This window comes from Protobothrops mucrosquamatus, unplaced genomic scaffold (assembly GCF_001527695.2).
Source record: "Protobothrops mucrosquamatus isolate PMUCROS unplaced genomic scaffold, P.Mucros_1.0 scaffold653, whole genome shotgun sequence".
Lineage (NCBI taxonomy): Eukaryota > Metazoa > Chordata > Lepidosauria > Squamata > Viperidae > Protobothrops > Protobothrops mucrosquamatus.
This window is the reverse complement of record NW_015386942.1, coordinates 141,881-163,498: the sequence shown is the minus strand read 5'-3', so window position 1 is coordinate 163,498 and position 21,618 is coordinate 141,881. Positions and strand designations below refer to the sequence as shown.

Genomic DNA, 21,618 nt, shown 5'->3' with positions numbered 1-21,618 from the left:
AGAAAAAGATAAAGTTTAAGCCGCAGATATTTTTGTTGGGTATTATGGAAGACTTGGATGCAAAAGAAATGGAATTGATGTTGAATTTTATAACTGCTGCAAGACTATTAGTAGCTCAATATTGGAAAACGGAACGTTTACCTACTATAGAAGAATGGTCATTTAAAGTCTCGAATTTAGCAGAAATGGCCAAGATTTCTGCTTATGTGAAGGATCACTCACAAGAAAGATATATTTTGGTTTGGAGAAGATGGATAGATTATATTGAGCGTAAATATGGGACTAAAAAATATCATTTGGTTTTTGAGTAAATTTTAGATATTATGGTTGTATAAAGGTTAGAATATTTTATTTAGTATTATTTTTAATTATTAAAGTGTTATTATTATCGTTTTTAATAATTGTACTGTTTAAAAGAGAGTTAAAGGAGGTTATAGATATGTTATTTTAATAGTTGATTAATGTTAATTAGAGTATGATTATGTTATTGTTAACCCTGTGATTGGCACTGGGAAGTGAGGGGGGAGGGAGGGGGGTGGAAGGGTGGGAAGGGGAAGGGGGGATTTATATTGTAAAATTTTATAAAAATTTTAATTAAAAAAAATTATATAAATCTAATATTAGGTATTATAATTTGTGGTAATGCTTTTCTGTTTATATAAACATTCAAGGTGACTGTAATTTTCAATTATACCAGATAATACACAGATAAAAGGTATCACATTCCGCCAATAAAAAAATGAGATATATTCCTCCAGTACTACCTGCAGTTTTACATAGAGTGATGTCTAAATTCAATTTTGACACAGTACTAAATCACTGATGAGTTTCATCAAACTTTGGGTTCACTAAAATAGGAAAGTAGAAATATCTACTTCCTTTTTAAAATAAACCACAATTTCCTTAAAGTATAGAGAACTTTGGTTCATTTTAACTTCTTGTTAGAAAACAAATCAGGACCATAACCTATAATATAACTGGTTTTATTACTTCTAGTTAGAGTTTAAATGAAACAAAAATTTATGCTCACATCACATTTAAACTCATCATGGTTTAAAACTAGAAGCAGATACATCCCATCTCCATCTTTTATACACAAAAGGCAAGGAAGACAAAGTACACAAGTCTCAAATAATTTCCTTCATTATCACTAAATTATAACTTGCTATTATTTCTGAACAAATTATAATCTGTTGTTATTCCAATTGTGTGAATCCAACAATCTGAACAAACACATCAGCAAATGAACCGAATATTTGACAGAATAAGAATAATAATCTTGTGAGGTGAGATTTTGGATAGGCACATTCATTTTTCATAACCACTTTTTATTACACATTCTTGGCAGCAGAGAAAGCTGCTAAAGATTTTAAAAATACTTGATATAAAAAGCCATGGGCTGAAGAGAATACATTTTAATAATATTCTGAATTTTTATATAAGTATTGAAAGAGTTGGCAACACATGGAGTACAATGTCCCAAAACACTGCCTAAGAAATCCCAAAATAACATCTGTAATATATTCTTGCATAAAATGAGATCTCATGAATGAAATAACTGTAATCCTGTGAGATTTAACAATCTCACAATATTGTGGTATTTTTTGTACCCCCATCTTCAAATGATACCAATACTTATTAATTGTATGATATGACATTCTAAGAAATTATTTTGCCTGCATAAATGGACTTCACTTCTCAAAATATTTGCCTGGAACTGCAAGATAGGCAGCATCTAAATTTAATAAAGAAATGTAATGAAGAAAAAATGCAAGATGTATAGTAGCATATAAAAAACCCCACAAATGCATATGTTTTTTTAAATGTATAATTTAATTTTAGAAAATTAAGAACCTAGCAGCTTTCTAGAAGCTATACATTCAAATAAATTACATTTCCAAAAAGCTCACTTTTTGTAATGAGCATTACAAACCTTGAAATGGACAGGTAACTCTGAGAGAGACCTGAACTGTGGAATGAGGATGCACAGGGTGATTTCATAGTAGGCAACAACCTGTACTAGATCATCCAGAGAAACATTGGACATGATGGATCTCAAGCATCTACTATATACGCTCATTTGGAAGTCCACTCGCAGATAAGCTGACTTTCATTTTTTTTTATCAAAATACCAGAAAACAAATGTACCACCCGTGGATAAGATGATCCATGTTTTGATTTCAAATCTGAGGGTTGCTAGATCCATGAATATATACAGGAAATAAGGGTACTTTAAAAAAAAAAGATTACTATACTTGCAGGTGAGCCAAAGCCAAATGGATCTGGCACTTAAAATTCTTGACTTATCTGCAAGTAAAATACCTTAGTTTCCATGCCTGTGGCCTTGGGAGAAGTAATGAGCAACTTGGGCCATCATACAAACACTGAAAAAGCAGAAGTACCAGAGGTTATGGAATGATCTGCTTTCAATGTTTTCCTCAGGAAGCACTTGCATCGTTGTGCAATGATTTCTCTTAAATCGGGGGCCTTCAATCTTGGCCCTTTTATGACTTGTGGACTTCAACTCCCATAATTGCTCAGTCAGTGTGCCTGGCTGAGGAATTTTGGGAGTTGAAGTCCACAAGTCATAAAAGGGCCAAGTTTGAAGACCCCTATCTTAAATGTTTAACAACACAAGACTCAAGTGTATGTTCTTTGCCCAGGCATAATAAAGACAATTTATTTGCATCCAAGAGGAGGTGGTTCTCCAGCAATGTTGGCGCTTACAGAATAAGGATCCTCAATGCCATAACAGACTGGAGTTTAAACTAAAGTATATACTTAGTAATTAGAAGAAAGTATGAACTAAACCTTAACTAAAATAATTGAGAAATAATTATGATAACATGAATACTTTACAGAGATCAAAGAAGAATACAGAACTTAAGGGAAAATCATGACTAGGAGCATTTGCTCTATGCAAACATGCAGGGCATCCACTAAAAATTTAAGTTTTGTTATGATTCAAATAAGAGTATTCACAGCTGCAAAACTCAAATACATAACCTGGAGACTTCAGTGCAGAATAGTGTAACATTAAAATCATTTCAAGGGCCAAAAATAAAGTTACAGTTACTAATAAATGTGAATGAGATATATGTATACAACATATATTTATCATAAAATAATATAATATATATATATATATAATAGATATTATAGTAAGCATAATTTACAAATTTACCATTCTCTTAGCACAAATGTTTTCTTAAATAAGTAGAACAATTAGTCATCAAAAGACTACTAGAGAAAGTATCAACTTTGCCATACAAAGCAGGGAGAGTTCATCTGTAACATCCTGTTCAGTAATCTGAAATGAAAAAATTGGACCTCAAAATCCCATAAGAAAAGCTTCACACCTCAGTCAAAACCACCTCCATCAGACGTGTGAGAGGATCTTGACAACTCACAACTGCAGAGACCCAGCTGATTTCCTCTTCAGGCTGATACACCTTCACTCTTTGACCCTGTATACTGTAAAGTCCTGGAAAAACAGTTCCACATGTTCATATAAGACTTCAGAAATAAAAAAAATAATAATCAAAGGATAAACAAAAAGTGCTCATTTCTTAATATACAAAACATACGCACAGTTTTAAGTATTTGACGGACATAAATAAAAAATAGTTTTAAAAGATGTTATTGTGAGAAATAGTTACCATAAATGTATAGGATAATGAATCCATTTCTAAAACGTATTTAAAAATATTTAAATTTGCTGACAGTAACTTCTAATTATTTTTTTTACTTTTTCAATCATTTTTTATATGATCAAATTAGCAATAACTAGTGAAAACATGCAATGGGATTAGAAGACACCCTTGGACACACTGCCTTTATTCAATACAAGGTCATGCAACTTGTTCTCTAGAATTTTCAACTACAACCCACATTATTTTTTTTGCAAATACTTTTACTCACTCTTGGCTCAAGTATAGCAATATCAGGCTGATCTTTGATTTAATACATATCTCAATTATCAGGCATGGGGACAGCAAAAAAACCACCCACCCATCTCAATTTAAAGCAGTGGTTCTCAACCTTTTTAATGCCGCGACCCCCAACCGGTCGTAATTCGAGGACTAAACCGGTCGTAAGTCGAGGACTACCCAACCGGTCGTAAGTCGAGGACTTTCCCTGCCCGGGAGCACCGCGCATGCGTGGTTCCGCCCCCTGCGCCGGCCGAGGCGTAGCTGGCAAGCGGCAGAGACGGAGCAGGCTGACCACCAGCTGGCCCAGCTCAAGGGAGGTAAGGCACCCGCCGGAAAATGGGGAAAAAAATGGCGACAGCCTTGCTTGGCGACCTCCGTGAAATGGTTGATCGACCCCAAATGGGGTCGCGACCCATAGGTTGAGAACCGCTGATTTAAAGCATAAAATGAGTAAAACAAAATACAAACATATCAGTAAAAAACTACAATCGGGCACTGTAGCATCAAAAAACAATTCAATACAACTCAAGTCTACCATGCCAATAAAAGTCTAGAAAGGAGATCAGACTTTGAGGAAGAGAATGTGATTGCCTGGGAAAAGGCCTTCTTCTCTATACATTTCAAATATTCTTTAATACTGCCTGGCCAAAGGAAGACTGTGAGTTAAGAACATAATTTATAATGGAAATTGTGATTCTTCAGATAACTTAATCCAAAGATATTTAGGATTTTTAAAGATCGTGACCAGTATTTTGAACTATGCCCTAATCAACAATCTCAATACTAATATTTTGAATCTGAATCAGCTGAAACTTTCCAACATTTTTCAAAGGAAGCTCTGAATAAAGGTAATTATAGTACTCTAAAAAGCACATGTTCCTGAAGCTTGAAAGAATGCATTCAAGTGCTCAATAATATTAGCTTCTGGCCACATTTAATACTTCAACACAGAGATTTAAAACTAAAATCTAGGAATATATATATAACATAAAAGGGAAGTAAAGGCCCAAGACCAAAAGAAGTTAAGCCCTATATATTGATATATTGCCTATGTTGTCCAGGAGCACCCTTATCTAATCCTCTGCAGATATCAAGCCTTTACTTCAAGAGGTGTGAATGTTGAAACCCATTTTTTGAACAGCAGAAAGCTGCTTCAAGTGATTTAGAGCAATACTTGATTAATTTTGGGATTTTTGCTTGAGAAGCCTGAAACATAAGAAACATTTCAAACAAAATGAGGCTTTAAGTAGCACTTATCAGTATAATCTAATTGCCATCAAAATCAAGCATATTTAAAAAAACCCTATTGTTGATCTTACCTCTGCTAAAGATCTCTTGAAGCTTCTGATCACCGATCAATGCATTGACAGCTTCTCTTAATAAAGGCTGCTGTTGGAGAAGTTGGCTCTGACTTTCTGTTGGCATCTGCTAATATTTTTCAGTATGAAAAAAAAATAGACAAGAATAAGCCAAAAGCATGAATGATACTGCCAAAATTGTTCATAGACAATGATAAGAGTCCACGTTTTAGAGTTGCTTTTAAGGTTAAAAGTTCTTTTGGTATTATACGGTTCTGCTCCTTCTCTCAAGCATATTGTAATATTTGATATATATTTTTGCCCATCACCACCTTACAGAAACAGAACAAGTACTGTGGTGGATTTATGTATGACCTTTGTACTACTTTCATTAGGGGTAACAATATGTGTTAAAGCCTTTCCCCAGCACATACCCTAAACTGAAAGTCTTGTATCCACATTTTACTTGCTTATATGCCACCCATTCCCAAAAAAGCCCATGGTGGATAATAGTAGCAACATAAAACAATAATTCAAAATCTCAAGTACCCCACATAAAAAAGTGACAAATGAAAATTTTTAAGGATTAAAGATTAAATTTTAAAAATTAAAAACTGACAAATACAAATGTCAAACTTGCAAGCCCCATTATACCACACTATCTTCCTGCACTATCTTTCCTGAACAGTCTCCTGACGCTCAAGAGGGATGGAGCTTATCGGATCTCTACTGGGTGGGGGTGTCCCAAAAAATGGGCGAGGCTACTGAAAATGCCTGTTTCTGAAGATTTTATCAGTTGATGGTCTGGTAGGAATGGAATTTAGAAGGACTTGACTTTATTTGACCTTGCTGAATGGGCAAATGAATACAGGAGAAAGTGCTTCCACAGCTAGTCAAGTCCAGAGCCATGTATCGTTTTAAAGGTGACAATCAACAATCCAGAAGCCAAATGGCAACCAGTGCAACTTCCAAAGCAGTGGAGACAACAAGAATACTGGACCACATCCATTACTGCCATGCCACCAAATTCTGTAACACCTACAGCTTCCACATACTTTGCATGTATAGCCTATACAGAATACGTTACAGCAGTCAAAAAAAGGTAGACCATAAGTTGATTGCAAGCAGGGACTCTTTGTCTGATATATAAGAGGTGGCAGAGCAAAAGTCCCCCTGGCCACAACTGCCATCTGTTTAAACAGCACTGTAAATCTAGCAGAACCCTCAAATTGTGTACACCTGAGTAGAGGTATACAACTCTGTTCAGACTCAACAATGAATTTTCTTGAAATTGATAGGTCTAAAGCCATTCCTTCTTGCAGGGATTCAGTTGCAGTCTCTTCTTCCTCATCTAGACTAGTTAACAGCTCAGTTACTGTTTCCACTGCATAAGCTGTTTGGTCCAGAAATGAGATGTATAGTTGGGTATCATCAGCATATTGATGATACCGAACCCAGTGTTGGTGGATGGGATCTAGGACAACTCACTGTGACAAACTCACCGCAACCAATTGGCTATAGCTAACTCACCGCAGCCAACTCACCATGAGATAACTCGCCACAGGACAAGATATCACATTAATATTGAAGAAATAGTGGAACAGAATCATTAAAGAAAGGACAAAAGGAAAATCAAAATGAAATATGAATGATAAACATTTTCTTAAAAATTATTTTAAATAATTAAATTGAATTGTTGAATTTTCCTGTGGCGAGTTGGCTGATGTGAGTTGTCCCATTCCCTGATGGATGACCTGTCCAGATGTTAAAAAGGAGTGGATAGAGGACAAAAGCCTGAAGAACCCCATAAAGTAGAACTTTCCTCACCACTGAATGGAAATGCCTTTTGGAAAAGAGGTGCATGGCTCCAAGGCAGCGCCCTAGACTCTAATCCAGGGCTCTTCAACCTTTTCACCCATTGTACCACTTTTAGGATATGGCAATAGCCGAGTACCAACAGTCGCCTAGCAAGGTGTCAAAAACTTGATGACCCCCCAAAAAAGTGATAAAGTACAGGTAGTCCTCGACTTACAACAGTTTGCTTAGTGACTGTTCGAAGTAAAAATGGCACTGAAAAAAGTGCCCCCCAAGGCACAGCCGAGCAAGATACCTGCCTGCCCACACGGCAGCGCTCTTCCTCCTGTCCGAGGTTTTCATTGTTGTGAGCATTTCTGTTGAGGATTGGCAGCAGGGGTGGTGTGGTGTGGTGTTTGGTTTTATTCCCCCTGTCTGCTGGGTGGTTACAGCAGGTTTTGGTCATTTCACATGACCCTGGGACACTGATTCCATCATAAATATGAATCAGTTGCCAAGCATCTGAATGTAAATCACACGACCCTGGAGATAATGCAACATTCCAGCTGATCGGCACTTCTTCTGGGCTCAGCAGAAGCACCAGGATCAGCGCCAAGCTCCAGCTGGAGCCTGGTGCTGATCCTGGCGCTTCCGCTGAGCCCTGACAGCCCTGCAGCTCCAGCCATCTCTCGCTCAGGCATGTGCGGTGCTGCCACCGGTTCAGCTCATTCCCCTCCCCCACTACCACTTTTTTAGGATGGTCGCGTACCACCTGCCAGGGGCCAGTGTACCACAGGTGGTACCCGTACCACTGATTGAAAAGCCTTGCTCTAATCTTTCTAGAAATGGTCCTGAAGGATATATTGGTCGATGGAATCACAAGTCACTAAGAAACCAAGGAGGCTTCGCCTGATACAGGAATCTCCAAAGGTCATCAAGCATGACAAATGCCGTTTCCATGCTGTATACCAGAACGAAACCTGACTGCCAAGAATCCAAATAATCTGCCTCCTCTAGGACTTTCTGCAATTGCAGGGCCACCACTTTCTCTACAATATTCCCTATAAAAAGAAAGGTTGGAGGCAGGTATAAAGTTGATCAAGGGAGACATATACCACAGCTACCTTCAAGGGTGATGGAAATATTCCCTCAGTCAAATGAAACGTTGATATTTGCTCAAATCCAACCCCTGCCATCTCAAGAGAGATCTTGGGCAGAGATCCAACTAGAACAGGGGTGTCAAACTCAATTTCATTGAGGGCCGCATCAGCATTGTGGTTGCCCTCAGGGGGCCGGGTGGGTGTAGCCAGGGTGGGTGCGGCCTACTGGGTGGGCATGGATGGAGTGGATGTGGCCTACTGGGTGGGTGTGGCCAGCTCTACACCGTTCGCGTCAAGGGTGCCTGTGGGGCACTTCGAGTCTCTGGCAGAAGGGGGTGGGACCAGGGCAAGTACCAAGGCATGGTCCACTGAAGGAGCCTCACTGTTCCTCTCAAGCCATACGGNTTATATTTTAGAGCAGGCTTTTATGTAATATTTACTGTGATTTTTATTATTGCCTGTTCACCGCCCTGAGTCCCGTAAGGGAGATAGGGCGGTATATAAATTTAAATAATAATAATAATAATAATAATAATAATAATAATAATAATAATAATAATAATAATAATAATAATAATAATAATAATAATAATAATAATAATAAATGGCAACCAGTGCAACTTCCAAAGCAGTGGAGACAACAATACTAGACCACATCCATTACTGCCATGCCACCAAATTCTGTAACACCTACAGCTTCCACATACTTTGCATGTATAGCCCTATACAGAATACGTTACAGCAGTCAAAAAAAGGTAGACCATAAGTTGATTGCAAGCAGGGAGTCTTTGTCTGATATATAAGAGGTGGCAGAGCAAAAGTCCCCCTGGCCACAACTGCCATCTGTTTAAACAGCACTGTAAATCTAGCAGAACCCTCAAATTGTGTACACCTGAGTAGTTCAGACTCAACAATGGAATTTTCTTGAAATTGATAGGTCTAAAGCCATTCCTTCTTGCAGGGATTCAGTTGCAGTCTCTTCTTCCTCATCTGGACTAGTTAACAGCTCAGTTACTGTTTCCACTACATAAGCTGTTTGGTCCAGAAATTAGATGTATAGTTGGGTATCATCAGCATATTGATGATACCGAGCCCAGTGTTGGTGGATGGGATCTAGGACAACTCATTGTGACAAACTCACCGCAACCAATTGGCTATAGCTAACTCACCGCAGCCAACTCACCATGAGATAACTCGCCACAGGACAAGATATCACATTAATATTGAAGAAATAGTGGAACAGAATCATTAAAGAAAGGACAAAAGGAAGAACAAAATGAAATATGAATGATAAACATTTTCTTAAAAATTATTTTAAATAATTAAATTGAATTGTTGAATTTTCCTGTGGCGAGTTGGCTGATGTGAGTTGTCCCATTCCCTGATGGATGACCTGTCCAGATGTTAAAAAGGAGTGGATAGAGGACAAAAGCCTGAAGAACCCCATAAAGTAGAACTTTCCTCACCACTGAATGGAAATGCCTTTTGAAAAAGAGGTGCATGACTCCAAGGCAGCGCCCTAGACTCTAATCTTTCTAGAAATGGTCCTGAAGGATATATTGGTCAATGGAATCACAAGTCACTAAGAAACCAAGGAGGCTTCGCCTGATACAGGAATCTCCAAAGGTCATCAAGCATGACAAATGCCGTTTCCATGCTGTATACCAGAACGAAACCTGACTGCCAAGAATCCAAATAATCTGCCTCCTCTAGGACTTTCTGCAATTGCAGGGCCACCACTTTCTCTACAATATTCCCTATAAAAAGAAAGGTTGGAGGCAGGTATGAAGTTGATCAAGGGAGAAATATACCACAGCTACCTTCAAGGGTGATGGAAATATTCCCTCAGTCAAATGAAACGTTGATATTTGCTCAAATCCAACCCCTGCCATCTCAAGAGAGATCTTGGGCAGAGATCCAACTAGAACAGGGGTGTCAAACTCAATTTCATTGAGGGCCGCATCAGCATTGTGGTTGCCCTCAGGGGGCCGGGTGGGGGTGGCCAGGGTGGGTGCGGCCTACTGGGTGGGCATGGATGGAGTGGATGTGGCCTACTGGGTGGGTGTGGCCAGCTCTACACCGTTCGCGTCAAGGGTGCCTGTGGGGCACTTCGAGTCTCTGGCAGAAGGGGGTGGGACCAGGGCAAGTACCAAGGCATGGTCCACTGAAGGAGCCTCACTGTTCCTCTCAAGCCATACGGGGGGGAGGGGGGCTTATGGAGCTAAGACTGAATGCGTTTCAGCATAGATGGCCACCACAAAATTGAACATTGGCTCCCGGCTGGCCTGGGCCAGGGCCAAGGCAGAGGGGGCCGTTCCCTCACTGTTTCCAGGATGGCTTCGCGGGCCACATGAAACCGCGTCCGGCCCCCGGGCCTTGTGTTTGACATGTCTGAAGTAGTGGAGCTGGTATAGCAGAGGGCCTTATCTCAGGCCTCAGAGAATCAAAATGGCCCCAGTTCATTTCACAAGACAAGGCCCCAGTCATCTCTATTGGCAGAGTCCAGCAGGAATCCAGCTCCTCTTGAATTTCAGTGGTTTTGTCTGCCCATATGTGAAAATTCTTCACAGTGGCCCTTCAGATACTCTTGGCAAACTTCCTTCCCTAAAAGGGAATGGGTTGTTTTAAAAAGGGCCACTGGACAGCATTCAGCATAGGCAAAAAGGGTAGAAAAAAGCCCCCTCTATTTGGCCACTCCAATCACCATTGTGTAGCCTCTAATATAAGCTTATATTAGTTATGTCGTCAAATTCAAGACGGATCTTCTTCAAACAACACTCTAGGTGTCCCTTCTGTTGCTTCTTCTCCATGCATTCTTTTAACAGCTTCTTCCCATTGTGGAAGAGTGGCACCATAAATTCTACCTCAATCAGAGTGTGATCTGTGCTTGGCAAGGGGTGGAGTTCAATGCCCCCCTTTAGATGTTGCCTCTACTTCAAAACAAAAACTAGATCTTGTTTGGAGCTTCTCATCTGTGCTGGTAACTTGATTCATAATTGTAATGCAACTATGAACCCGTGGGTTGCTCCAGACCATCCACCAAGGTTAGGCCAACATTTCTAGCCAGGGGAACTCCTAGCAACCAGGTTGAGTATTCCTGGAACAGATGCTGCTCTGCAACAAGTGCAACAATACACAATCTGCAAACCCATCTGGCCCCTTGGGCCCAACTGCACAAACAAGGTCTCACATCTAGTTATCTGCATAATAGTGACTCTTGATACCAGCACAGCTCATGGATGAGAACAGCTACCTTCTTCTACTAGTAATATAGTCGGTCCTTGCCTTTCAACCAGACAATAATTGTTCAGATTTACTAAAAAAAAAAAAAAGTTATTTACAACTCATCCTCAAATAATGTGATAGCGTTTTGTGACTTTTTTTTGCTGTTTTCTGGCAAAACCCTCCCCACTGGATAAGCTGGGTTCGCACATGATTCATTGAACTGCAGTGACTTGCTTAACAACCATCAAAAATGGTCATAAAATTGAGTCTAGTCATGTGGGAGCTCAACTTACAAGTGCAATGATTTGCGACCAAAATTCTGGATTCAATTTTGGTCGTAATTCAAGACCTAACTATACCCAGAGTCCAGGTCAAGTATTAAAACTGAAACCCAGGAGATTTCCAAGACAGGAACATCCCTTACTTCTCCACCCAGGTTTCAGTGATATAAGTCTGCCCACTAAGATTGTGGATGAAGGTGGTTTTTTTACAAACAGACCTGTAATTTAATTGCAATAGCCAAAGCCTATAGACTTCGAGAATCTAAATCTAGTTCCTGGTTTTAAAAGTAAATGCTGGACGGAGTGATCTATCTAATGTATTGAATCTACTGAATCTACCTTCTCAAGAGTGTGGCCAGCTGGCATTGTCCTTCCAGCCAATACTTAAGAAGAGTAGGTAGCCAGGAAATACTCCTCCAAACCATCCTCGTAAGTGGCCCGGATGACACAAAAAAGTTTCTGCAGCAAAATCTGGCTGAAGAACTCATAATTTAAAACCAACCCTAAGCCAGGAGCCATAAATGCAGACCTCCTGCAACCTTCACCTTCCTTGAAATACCCATCTGTTCCACTGTTGGTAGGCTCTAAAACTGAGGCGATTCAAGCTCTGATACTATGGGCTCAGCAACATTCCAGGAAATGTCCGCAGGTCTAGGCGAGAACTATTGCTCAAGTTATGGTGCCATGCTTTTTCCCAGTAGGCAGGCTGGCAAAGGCCTTAACAGGTCTTCCAATACACTCCATGTATCATGTTCTAAGAACACTGCCAACTATTAGCTGGGAATCCCGGAAGGTGTTTTTTCAAGAGGCAACTGGATTTTCTTGTTTTTCTTTGAAGATAATTTGCATCCAAGAAGCTTCTTGGATGAGAAGCGAAATGTCTTCAAAGAAAAACGAGAAAGTCCAGTTGCCTCTTGAAAAAACACCTCAGGACAAGCATGACCTGGATGACTGAGAATCTCCATAGACATATTAGCTGGGAAGTTGTCTGGCATTCCAACGCACTAAATATCTTCAAACCCCAAACTGTGGGAGTAGCCATACTCTGCATCCTCTGACACATTCTTAAGAGTCACTTTAACTCTTGCACTTCTTCAAAGCATTCTGATTGAGGTGCCATAATTTATTTACATTTTAAGTTTTTAAACTAAAGAATGCCCAAATGCAACATTGCATAAGCTTTTCCAGCACAAACAGATGTTAAAGCAGCTTCAAATATCAATTATTTAACATGTACTAAGAAGCATCACAGAATAAAACTTAGCAGCTTTTCACAATAGACCATGTTAGGAAATAGATAACCTAAGAATTACTTGAACTCTGCTAATATAGACGAGGGCTTTTCAACCTTTTCACCGATTGCACCACTTTTAGGATATGGGAATATTCAAATACCACCTAGCAAGGTGTCAAAAACTTGATGACCCAAAAAAAAAAACTGTTCAAAGTTGCAATTGCGCTGAAATGACTTATGACCATTTTTCACACTTATGACCATTGCAGCATGCCCAGGGTCATGTGATTTATATTTGGATGCTTGGCAACTGATTCATATTTATGATGGTCACAGTGTCCCAGGGTCATGTGATCCCCTTTTGCAACCTTTTAACAAGCAAAGTCAATGGCAGGGCTGCTGGTGGCCAAGTGCTAAGGTGGGACTTCCTTCCCTCTCTCCCTCCCTGCCTCCCTCTTTCTCATTCCCATCTCCTTCTGAAGGAAGAATTTGAAACACCCCCCCATATTGTCTCTCTTCCATATATTTATTAAACAAGGAAAAGCCTCCAGAGACAGAAAAGACAAGCTGCTGAGTGAACTAGCTTAAAAAGGCGCATTCCCCTTTAAGAATTAGCTACTGGCTAGAAAGGAAAGTTAAGGAGCTGGCAGCCAGCACTTAAGGAAGAAAAAAAAATGTAGTAAGTACTGGCTGCTGGCTAAGGAAGCCTCCCCAAATGGCTCCATTCATAAGTAAAGGAATGCAAAATCCATTCAGGAGAAAAATACCAGCTAACAATAGCAGAGCAATAGAGCAATAGAAGCTAACAACAGCCATCAGCCAAATAGAAATTGCCAAACACCCCTTAAGAACACAAAGCCCACATTGCACAAATCCCAGAACTTCAAAGTCACAAAAGCAATGAGAATCCTTCCACTCTCCATCTCCCTCCCTCCCTCATCCATGCCTCACCTCCAGCCGATGCTGTCTTTCTTCACTGCTGCCTTTTTTCATTCCTTGTGGAGGGCAACCCCTCCCCTGCTGAATTTCTTGCCTGTTTGCTGCTGCCAGCACAGGTGGCTGCCACAGCAATTGTAGATCGGCTCATAGCAGGCCTGCTTGATCTCTTCTCCTCTCCCCCCACCCTCCTCCTTCTTTCCCTTCAGTGCAGCTAGAGCTGACTCCACCTCCTCCCAAGGCTGCTTCTCCCGCCCAAACTGCCTCCTTTTATAGCCTCTCCTGTCTCCGACCCCCTCCTCCTCCTTTCTCTTCCGGGTGAGCTGGAAGTGAGCCTGGGGCCTTTGCCTCGCCCCAGCCACTCTGCAGCTCCGGAGGACTCTCTCACAGTAAGTCCTTGCCTGTGCTGGCCTGTATCCTCCCCCACTACACTTGGCTGGGCAGGGCTGCGTACCACCTGCCACGTGCTAATGTATCACAGGTGGTACACCTGCCACCCGTTGAAAAGCCATGATATAGACTATATAACAACAGAATCTTGATCGCTTTTCTCCTTCCCTCCCTCCTATACCAAAGAATCAAGGCAGGGAGATCTAGAGCACTTTCTCATGTTTTTCTAGGCTATGCTGGTATTTTATTAACAATTGCCACATTTTCTTTAAGGCCATCTCTGAACACCTCTAAAATTTGCACTATTTCTTAACTAACTGCAATAGCACTGATGTGCTTTGTATTTTAAAAAAAGACTCAATGGTAAAATTCTGCAGTTACTTTTGGAGACATCTAAAATAGGGTTTAAAATAATTTTTCCTTCACAGATCTTCATTTCACTGCAAAAGTTGCTTATCATGCAGCATGATAGATCCTAGCATTACTTTGCTTACTTATTATGTTCCCTTTCTTTATTCCCAAACAAGATACTGTGGTGGAAGAAAATTGAAGACAAAGCACAATTAAAAATCAAGCTCATATTGCCTTCACATTGAAATCATGACAAATAAAAGGTGTACAATTCTGGACTAACTTACCTGAAAAAGATGTAATCCATTTGCATCAGACAAGAATCTCAAGTCTCGGTCCACAAGAGACTCTACTGGAACCACAGACCCTAAACCCAGCTTATCTACCAAAGGAGTGAACGTCTGAGAATAAAAACAGAACAAAAGTAGAAATACACATTATGAGAACCACACATCCAGACACAGACAATGCTCTCTAGTTTCAAACAAATTATTTTTAACATGATCAGAATAATCAAAATTTTGTTTGAGAAACACTGATAACAAATATTTTCATCTGCTAAAAGGAATTATACAATTTTCTGTACAAATGAAGGTGTCCATGTTTTCATCCAAAAAAAACCCAATATGCTTAGTTTTTTACATCGGGTCAATATAGAATGATATCAATACTTTTAAAATAACTCCATAATACAGATAGTCCTAACTTATGACCAAAATTGGGATGGAATTTCCATCATTAAGTCGGTGCCCTTGTAAAGTGGGACATCACGGGAGCAGACTGAATTATGATGGGAATCTTGGTTCTCCTCGTTGTAGTCGTTAAGTGAGAATTGCAGGTTATTCAGTGAGTATCCATACCAATCCATGCCAATCCAAACGATTCTGAGTTTGGTCTTTCCCAACCTAGAAGTGAGGGTCTGCCGCCAACTCACCCCCGCACCTATCTCTACCCCTATCCCTGTCATTTTGGCCTCCCTGCACCCTGACTTGTGGAGTAGGAAGCAGGACAGCAAGCAGCCCCAGAACTGCAGGGCTTTGCAGCTGCTTGCCATGGAAAGCCACACAGTTCTGGGACTGCTTGCCACCCCAAGGCAGGATGAAGAGTGGAGAAAAGGACAGAGATTGGAGGGAGAGATAGGCACATGGAGGAGTCAAAGGGTCCCTGCAGTTGTAAGTACAGAGGACTGCCAAGTACTCAAATTTTGATCACATGACCATGGGGGCACTACAATGGCTCTAATTTCAGGCTCAGATCATATGTCATTTTTTTCAGCATCATTTTAATTTTGAACAATCACTGAATGAACGCTTATAAGTCAAGGACTACCTGTAGGGTAAAAATTTTTCCATTGTAGTTTAATTTTTTTTTTTTACTTTGATAGTTTTCTTCCCCCATTACAGCCTAAATCCATATTTTTAGCCAAAAATTAACCTAAAAGACAAGTAGTTTTTAGGTGTCCTAATTATGCAGTAAAATCTGATATTACATAAGTTGCTTCAAATTAAGTGTAACAAATAGTGAAAGTGCTCACCAACGCAGGCCAATGTTCAACTGACACTCTGGTTCCTTGGAGCAAAACTGGTTCATTTCTAGGAACCCAAACAAGGGAACTTTCCAGCATCAAAACTATAACTTCTTCTGCATGAACTTTTACCCAAGCATGTTGCTTCCAACCGCACCGATCAAATTCCACAAATATCTGCAAAAGAGTCCAGAACGTGCTCATTCAGATATAAATGCAAACAGTTATTTTATGCCAAGCTGTCATACAGTATATGTATTCCTAAGAGAGTGTCTAGTAATATCAGCTTACCTTTTCAACTAAGACTCTATGCATTTAGCAGTACAAACCCCATTCCTTGAGAAGTGCAAGCACATGGAGAGAGGGCACCACACACTGGTCTGAGAAACAAGCAATCTCTGGGGGTTCCTCCCCCCCCAAACTGCCACGGAAGTGACAAGATTCGGTCTCTTTTTCAAAGGTGTAGAGAGGTAGGCTATCCTGATGTAGTTATGGATAGTAGAAAAAAAACCAGCAAGCATTTGCCAAACAAATCCCATTGTGGAAAAAAAAATATTCTCTTTTCTCTTCCAACCTATGTTTGCTTCTCACCCAGACTCTAAAATACTATGTTACCTACCGTAATAGGAAGCTCTGGAGAAAGCATAAAAAAGTTGGTGAAATTGCTTCTGTTCTTTGCCCATTTTTCTTGCAATCAGCAGAGAGCTACAAGTAGGAATTTGGATTCCTGAAGTTTAAGACTCAATGACTTAAATGGACTGTTCTAATTCTATGATCTACAAAACCCTTTCCAACAAAAAGTTGCAGGAATAGCATAAAGGCTCTCCTATCTTCAAAACGTCCTGCAAGAGAAGGTCCTACCTGTCCCTTTTAACCTTCATACTCATCAGAGGAGTCAAAGAAAAAGGAAAGCCTTTTAATAACTGCTGTCTCTCATGAAAAGACAACGCAAACAGAGTTCTTTCAAGTAACGAAAGTATTTATAGTATTGTTTCCAGACATTCCACAATACAGATCAAGGCGATACATTATGCCAAATCTTGGGCCCTCTGATTTAATATGATACATTAAAGGGAAAGGCGATAAAAGTATGTTTGTTGTCTGAATTTTAAGATAATGAAAAGAAAAGATAAAACAAAGAGTTTTGTCTTGATCTAGGAATAGGCAAGAAGCCAGGATAGGGATTTAAATATGCAAGGATTCGAAGTTAGTCAACAGTTAACCAGGAAGGCAATTACACTCATCTTGGGGAAAGAGCAGAACAGGGCACAGATTAATGTTTTTCTTGAGAAGTATGTCACTATCTTTAAAGTGCTGGTCAGAGAGAAGTGTTTCAACCTGACAGGAGTCAACTACTACAACATACAGTGTAAGGCAGGGGTGTCAAACTCGCAAGGTCACATGACATGTCACGGCGTATCGTGACTTCTTTGCCATTGCTGGCAATGGGTGGGCGCCGTTTCGTTATGATGCATCTGGCCCGCAGGCCGGCAGTTTGACACCCCTGGTGTAAGGATTGCAGCTGCCAATACAACAAGCAGAAGATTAGCAGAGCATATCCATAAACACCAATCATCAGGCAGAAGACATGATTGAAAACTCCTTAATTTCATAATGCATGGACATACTTAGCCATGGTTAATGCACATTATACACAGAATCATAGATTCTATGTATAACGTTGTGCATTATCTATGGTTAAGTCTTTCCAGGCATTGTGAAATTAAAGGAGTTTTCATCAGTTCTTTTGACTGCTAGTTCGTGTTCATGACAACAGACTGAACACATTGGGGGGAAAACGTAAAAAGTTACTGCTTTTGCTTCCACCGAAGATTAACTCTGTTAACAGAGGTCTTGAGACAGAGAAATCTAATCTTGGACATATCAAATTTAAGATGCTTATAAATAACATAAAAATACCACAGACCTCGGACTGGCATGAATTACCTGTACCAATTGTACCTTACATCTAAGACTGGTCTTAACCTAATTTTCAACTTTGATTTATCTGTTTATATGTTTTCATTACAAATGTCTCTCTATTCTTAAATATCACAAAGATTTATGAGCTGAACTGAGATTTAATCTTGAATTACAGAACTATAATTCTGTACATAAATACTTCAATATTCTTTGCATTATATTGCCTATTTGAAAATTGTATCGAGAGTGAATTATATTCATCCCTGAAATGTAAAATTATGACCCAAAATGTCTATGAAGTTTCATGCCCATCCTCAATAATTTTTCTTATATCTCCCATAAGAAAAAACTGAAAGTTTAGTTTTTAGTTTGATTATTGTAATTCTTTATTATTGTGTCTGCACTTAAAGGTTTTTGTGTTCTAACATTTCTGAAAATAAAAACACAAGAGCAGTAATTTGGTAACATATTCAAATGCCACATTTAACAAGAAAATTTCTATTATATTTTTAAATATCTGCATGAAATTTGTCTCTCATGCAATTTCTTAAAACAGTTAAGAAAAAGAAATTCCGATTTTAAAGATGAATATTAGAGACAGACTTAAGCAAATTATGTATCAAGTTACTCCTAAAAGCAAAGCACAATTACAGATAAACTGAAAAAGAAATTCTGATTCTTCTGTTTCTCCACTTCAGGACACTTGCAGAAAACCATTCTTTAGACAAATGGCCTTGGCTTCAATTATGAGCTAACCCCCTCCACCCTTCCTTGCTGACTTTTTAAAATTATGTGCCTCATAATTTCTTGTAGTCATTGGGCAAATGCCTCATAAAATAACTTTTCTACATATAGTACAATATAAGGATAAAATATTAGAAAACTTAACTGTAAGAAGAAAGCCAGTTTGTTCCAAGCATGAACTGGGAATCTGGCATGCCCACCTAGCAGTTCAGAAGCATGCAAATGAGAGTAGATAGTTGGAAGGTAACAGCATTCCATACATCCTTGGCTTATAGCCACGCTGGCCACATGACCACGGAAATATCTTCAGACAATGCTAGCTCCCTTGGCTAAGAAATGGAGATGAGCACCGTCCCCTAGAGTTGGACATGACTAGACAGAGGAAACCTTTACCTTCAAAAATAAGGCAACCTGGTTTTTAGTCTTGCCTTCAGCAGGGAATTTAGTTGGGAAACTTTGCTAGTCACTATCTCTTAGCCATAGGAGAAGCACAGGCAAACCAATTCTGGAAATGTTGCCAGACAAGAAAGAAAACTGCACATGAATTCACTAGAAATCATGACTGATTAAAAAAACAAAACGCATCCACAATCCCTCCCCCTGCAAGAATATAACAGAACTTAACAATATGAAATAATTTATTCTAAATCAATCAACTATAAATATTTTAAAAGCCTTGAAGAATAGAAAAGTCTTAGTCTGATGTAAAAAAGACAACAGTGTTAACACTAGGCGGAAACAGCATTCCAGAGGTACAACTGAAAATATCTTTTTACCAGAAAAGTGAAGTATTGGAAAACAAGGTTCTGTGGATGGTCTTATAGTTCTTGTTTTACTGATAAAAACTGGGGCTAACTGGATAAATCCCTTCACTTAAAAGTTAGGATGAAATTGCAAATGGAATTAAGTATAAAAATATAATTAGCTGGGGAAATCCAAAAAGAATCTATAGAATAGTTAGCACTCACGGTCATATCTTACTCAAGAACAACTTTAGGAGACCTGCTGGAGAACCTGCAGCTTCTCTAGGCCAAAGAGTGTAAAAGCAGTTTTTGTATATATACACTATTTAATAATGAAACACACAATACACAAATTTGCTTTTAGCTAAAAAGAAGTTAGGGTTAGATACTATTTATTTATTTAAGCAGAGTTAGGATAGATTACATTTAAATATTTTATATAGTAATATTATAAATTTTAAATAATCAAAATAATTGAGAAAAATTGTAATGAATAGTAACGAATTTCAATAATAACTAAATTAGGAAATATAACTTAGTCTTTTACAGTATTATTATATTTCTATCCAAGTATTCCATGCAAGCCAACATATTTATCTTCTTTTTTAATTATAAAGCTCCAATGTTATTGTACAGAGTATCTATCAATCTCAAAAGAAGCGTATTAAGCTTTTCTCTACAGATACAATTTCAGTACAAGATTATGTTAGATAATTCATGAACTCACTCTAAAATACCAAACCCACCAAAATCAATAATTTTTAACTATTTATAATCAACTGGAAGTAAAAGTGATCAAACATAGTATTTAAAAAAAACATGAATCTCTTTAAAGAAAAATTTTCAGTTCATAACATGACATAGATCAGGGGTGTCAAACTGCCGGCCCACGGGCCGGACACGTCATCCGGAAGCCATGCCCACCCCATTGCCAGCAATGGCAAAACCATCCCGATACGTTGCGCGACATCACGTGACATCACGAGTTTGACATGTCTGACATAGAGTCAAAGTGGGAAGGAACTGAGCTATAAGCATAGCTGTTATTGTCACATACTATCTTTGTAAGTACAAAGTGATAATAAAAAGAACCATTGTATTGAGACATATTAACTGCTTTCTAATTTAACATTGTCTTTAATTGATAGACATTTCAACCCCAGAACAAAAAAGAGAACTTTGTTCAAATCCTCTGCCTCAACAACTCTGAATTCTTGTCATTTGAATTTCCCTAACACAAGGTGTAATAGAAACTTTCACATTAAATGCTTTTGCTTTTTTCACCTCACATGATTTTTATAACCATGCATTCCAGTCATTTACTGCAATAATTTGTCTAAATTAAAAAATCCCATTTACTGCTTTGCCCTTCAATAATTACTCAATTGGATTTTTAATGCCATTTAATTCATAGTTTAGACTTAACACATTTTAACATTCTACATACTTGTATTCTGGAAGTTTGCTGCTTTCTGAATGTGCTTTTATTTTCTACAATCATTACATATTGAGAAATGTTCAAGTTGCTGTGTCTCTCATGAGAATCTAACATTATGAAGCTAAACCATAAAAAAGAAAAGTAAAGAGAAAAACTAACTTTCCAAATCTGAACCCAGTTTTTGGATCATAGATAATAATCACAGATATGTCCATAATCCTCTTATGATTTGTCCATTTCAGACTTGCTCAATCTTCATACAAGCCAGTAAAACTCTTTTAGCCTCCCAAAATATTTCTTGTGCACTTATTTGCAATTCAATTTTTACAGCATACTTCAGTCCGGAATATTTTATTCTAGTCATTTGTACACGGTAATTCTAGTCCTCTGTCATTTAAATTGTAAACATTTTCTACAGATCTTCATTATCCATTTTAAAAATATGATCTGATCTAGATAATTAAGTCAATTAATTTAAAAAAAATTCCCAGATTACATGTCCATAGTAGAAAGCCAAATCAAATGGCATTCTCCATCTACCCTTTTTTCATTATCCATCATGAAAAATGTCAACAAAGAATAATTCCCCAATTATTGAGAAGCATCTGTGATCATATGCTATGCTCCGCTAAAATATATTTTGCTTATGGCTTAGAGTTATGAGCAAATCCAGTTAAATTATCCAATATACAGGATAATACTGT

At 38.7% G+C, this 21,618-nt stretch overlaps 1 protein-coding gene across 1 annotated transcript in view; it reads right to left on the bottom strand.

Moving 5' to 3' along the window:
• The window catches only part of KDM3B (lysine demethylase 3B), a 52,110-nt gene that overhangs the window by 28,021 nt on the left and 2,471 nt on the right, over positions 1 to 21,618 (bottom strand). Inside the window, exons 2-5 of the mRNA XM_015817887.1 lie at positions 16,076 to 16,243; positions 14,829 to 14,942; positions 5,252 to 5,357; positions 3,360 to 3,484 (exon numbers count right to left, since the gene is read on the bottom strand). Coding sequence (XP_015673373.1) covers positions 3,360 to 3,484; positions 5,252 to 5,357; positions 14,829 to 14,942; positions 16,076 to 16,243 — 513 coding nt within the window. The remainder of the gene's footprint in view (positions 1 to 3,359; positions 3,485 to 5,251; positions 5,358 to 14,828; positions 14,943 to 16,075; positions 16,244 to 21,618) is intronic.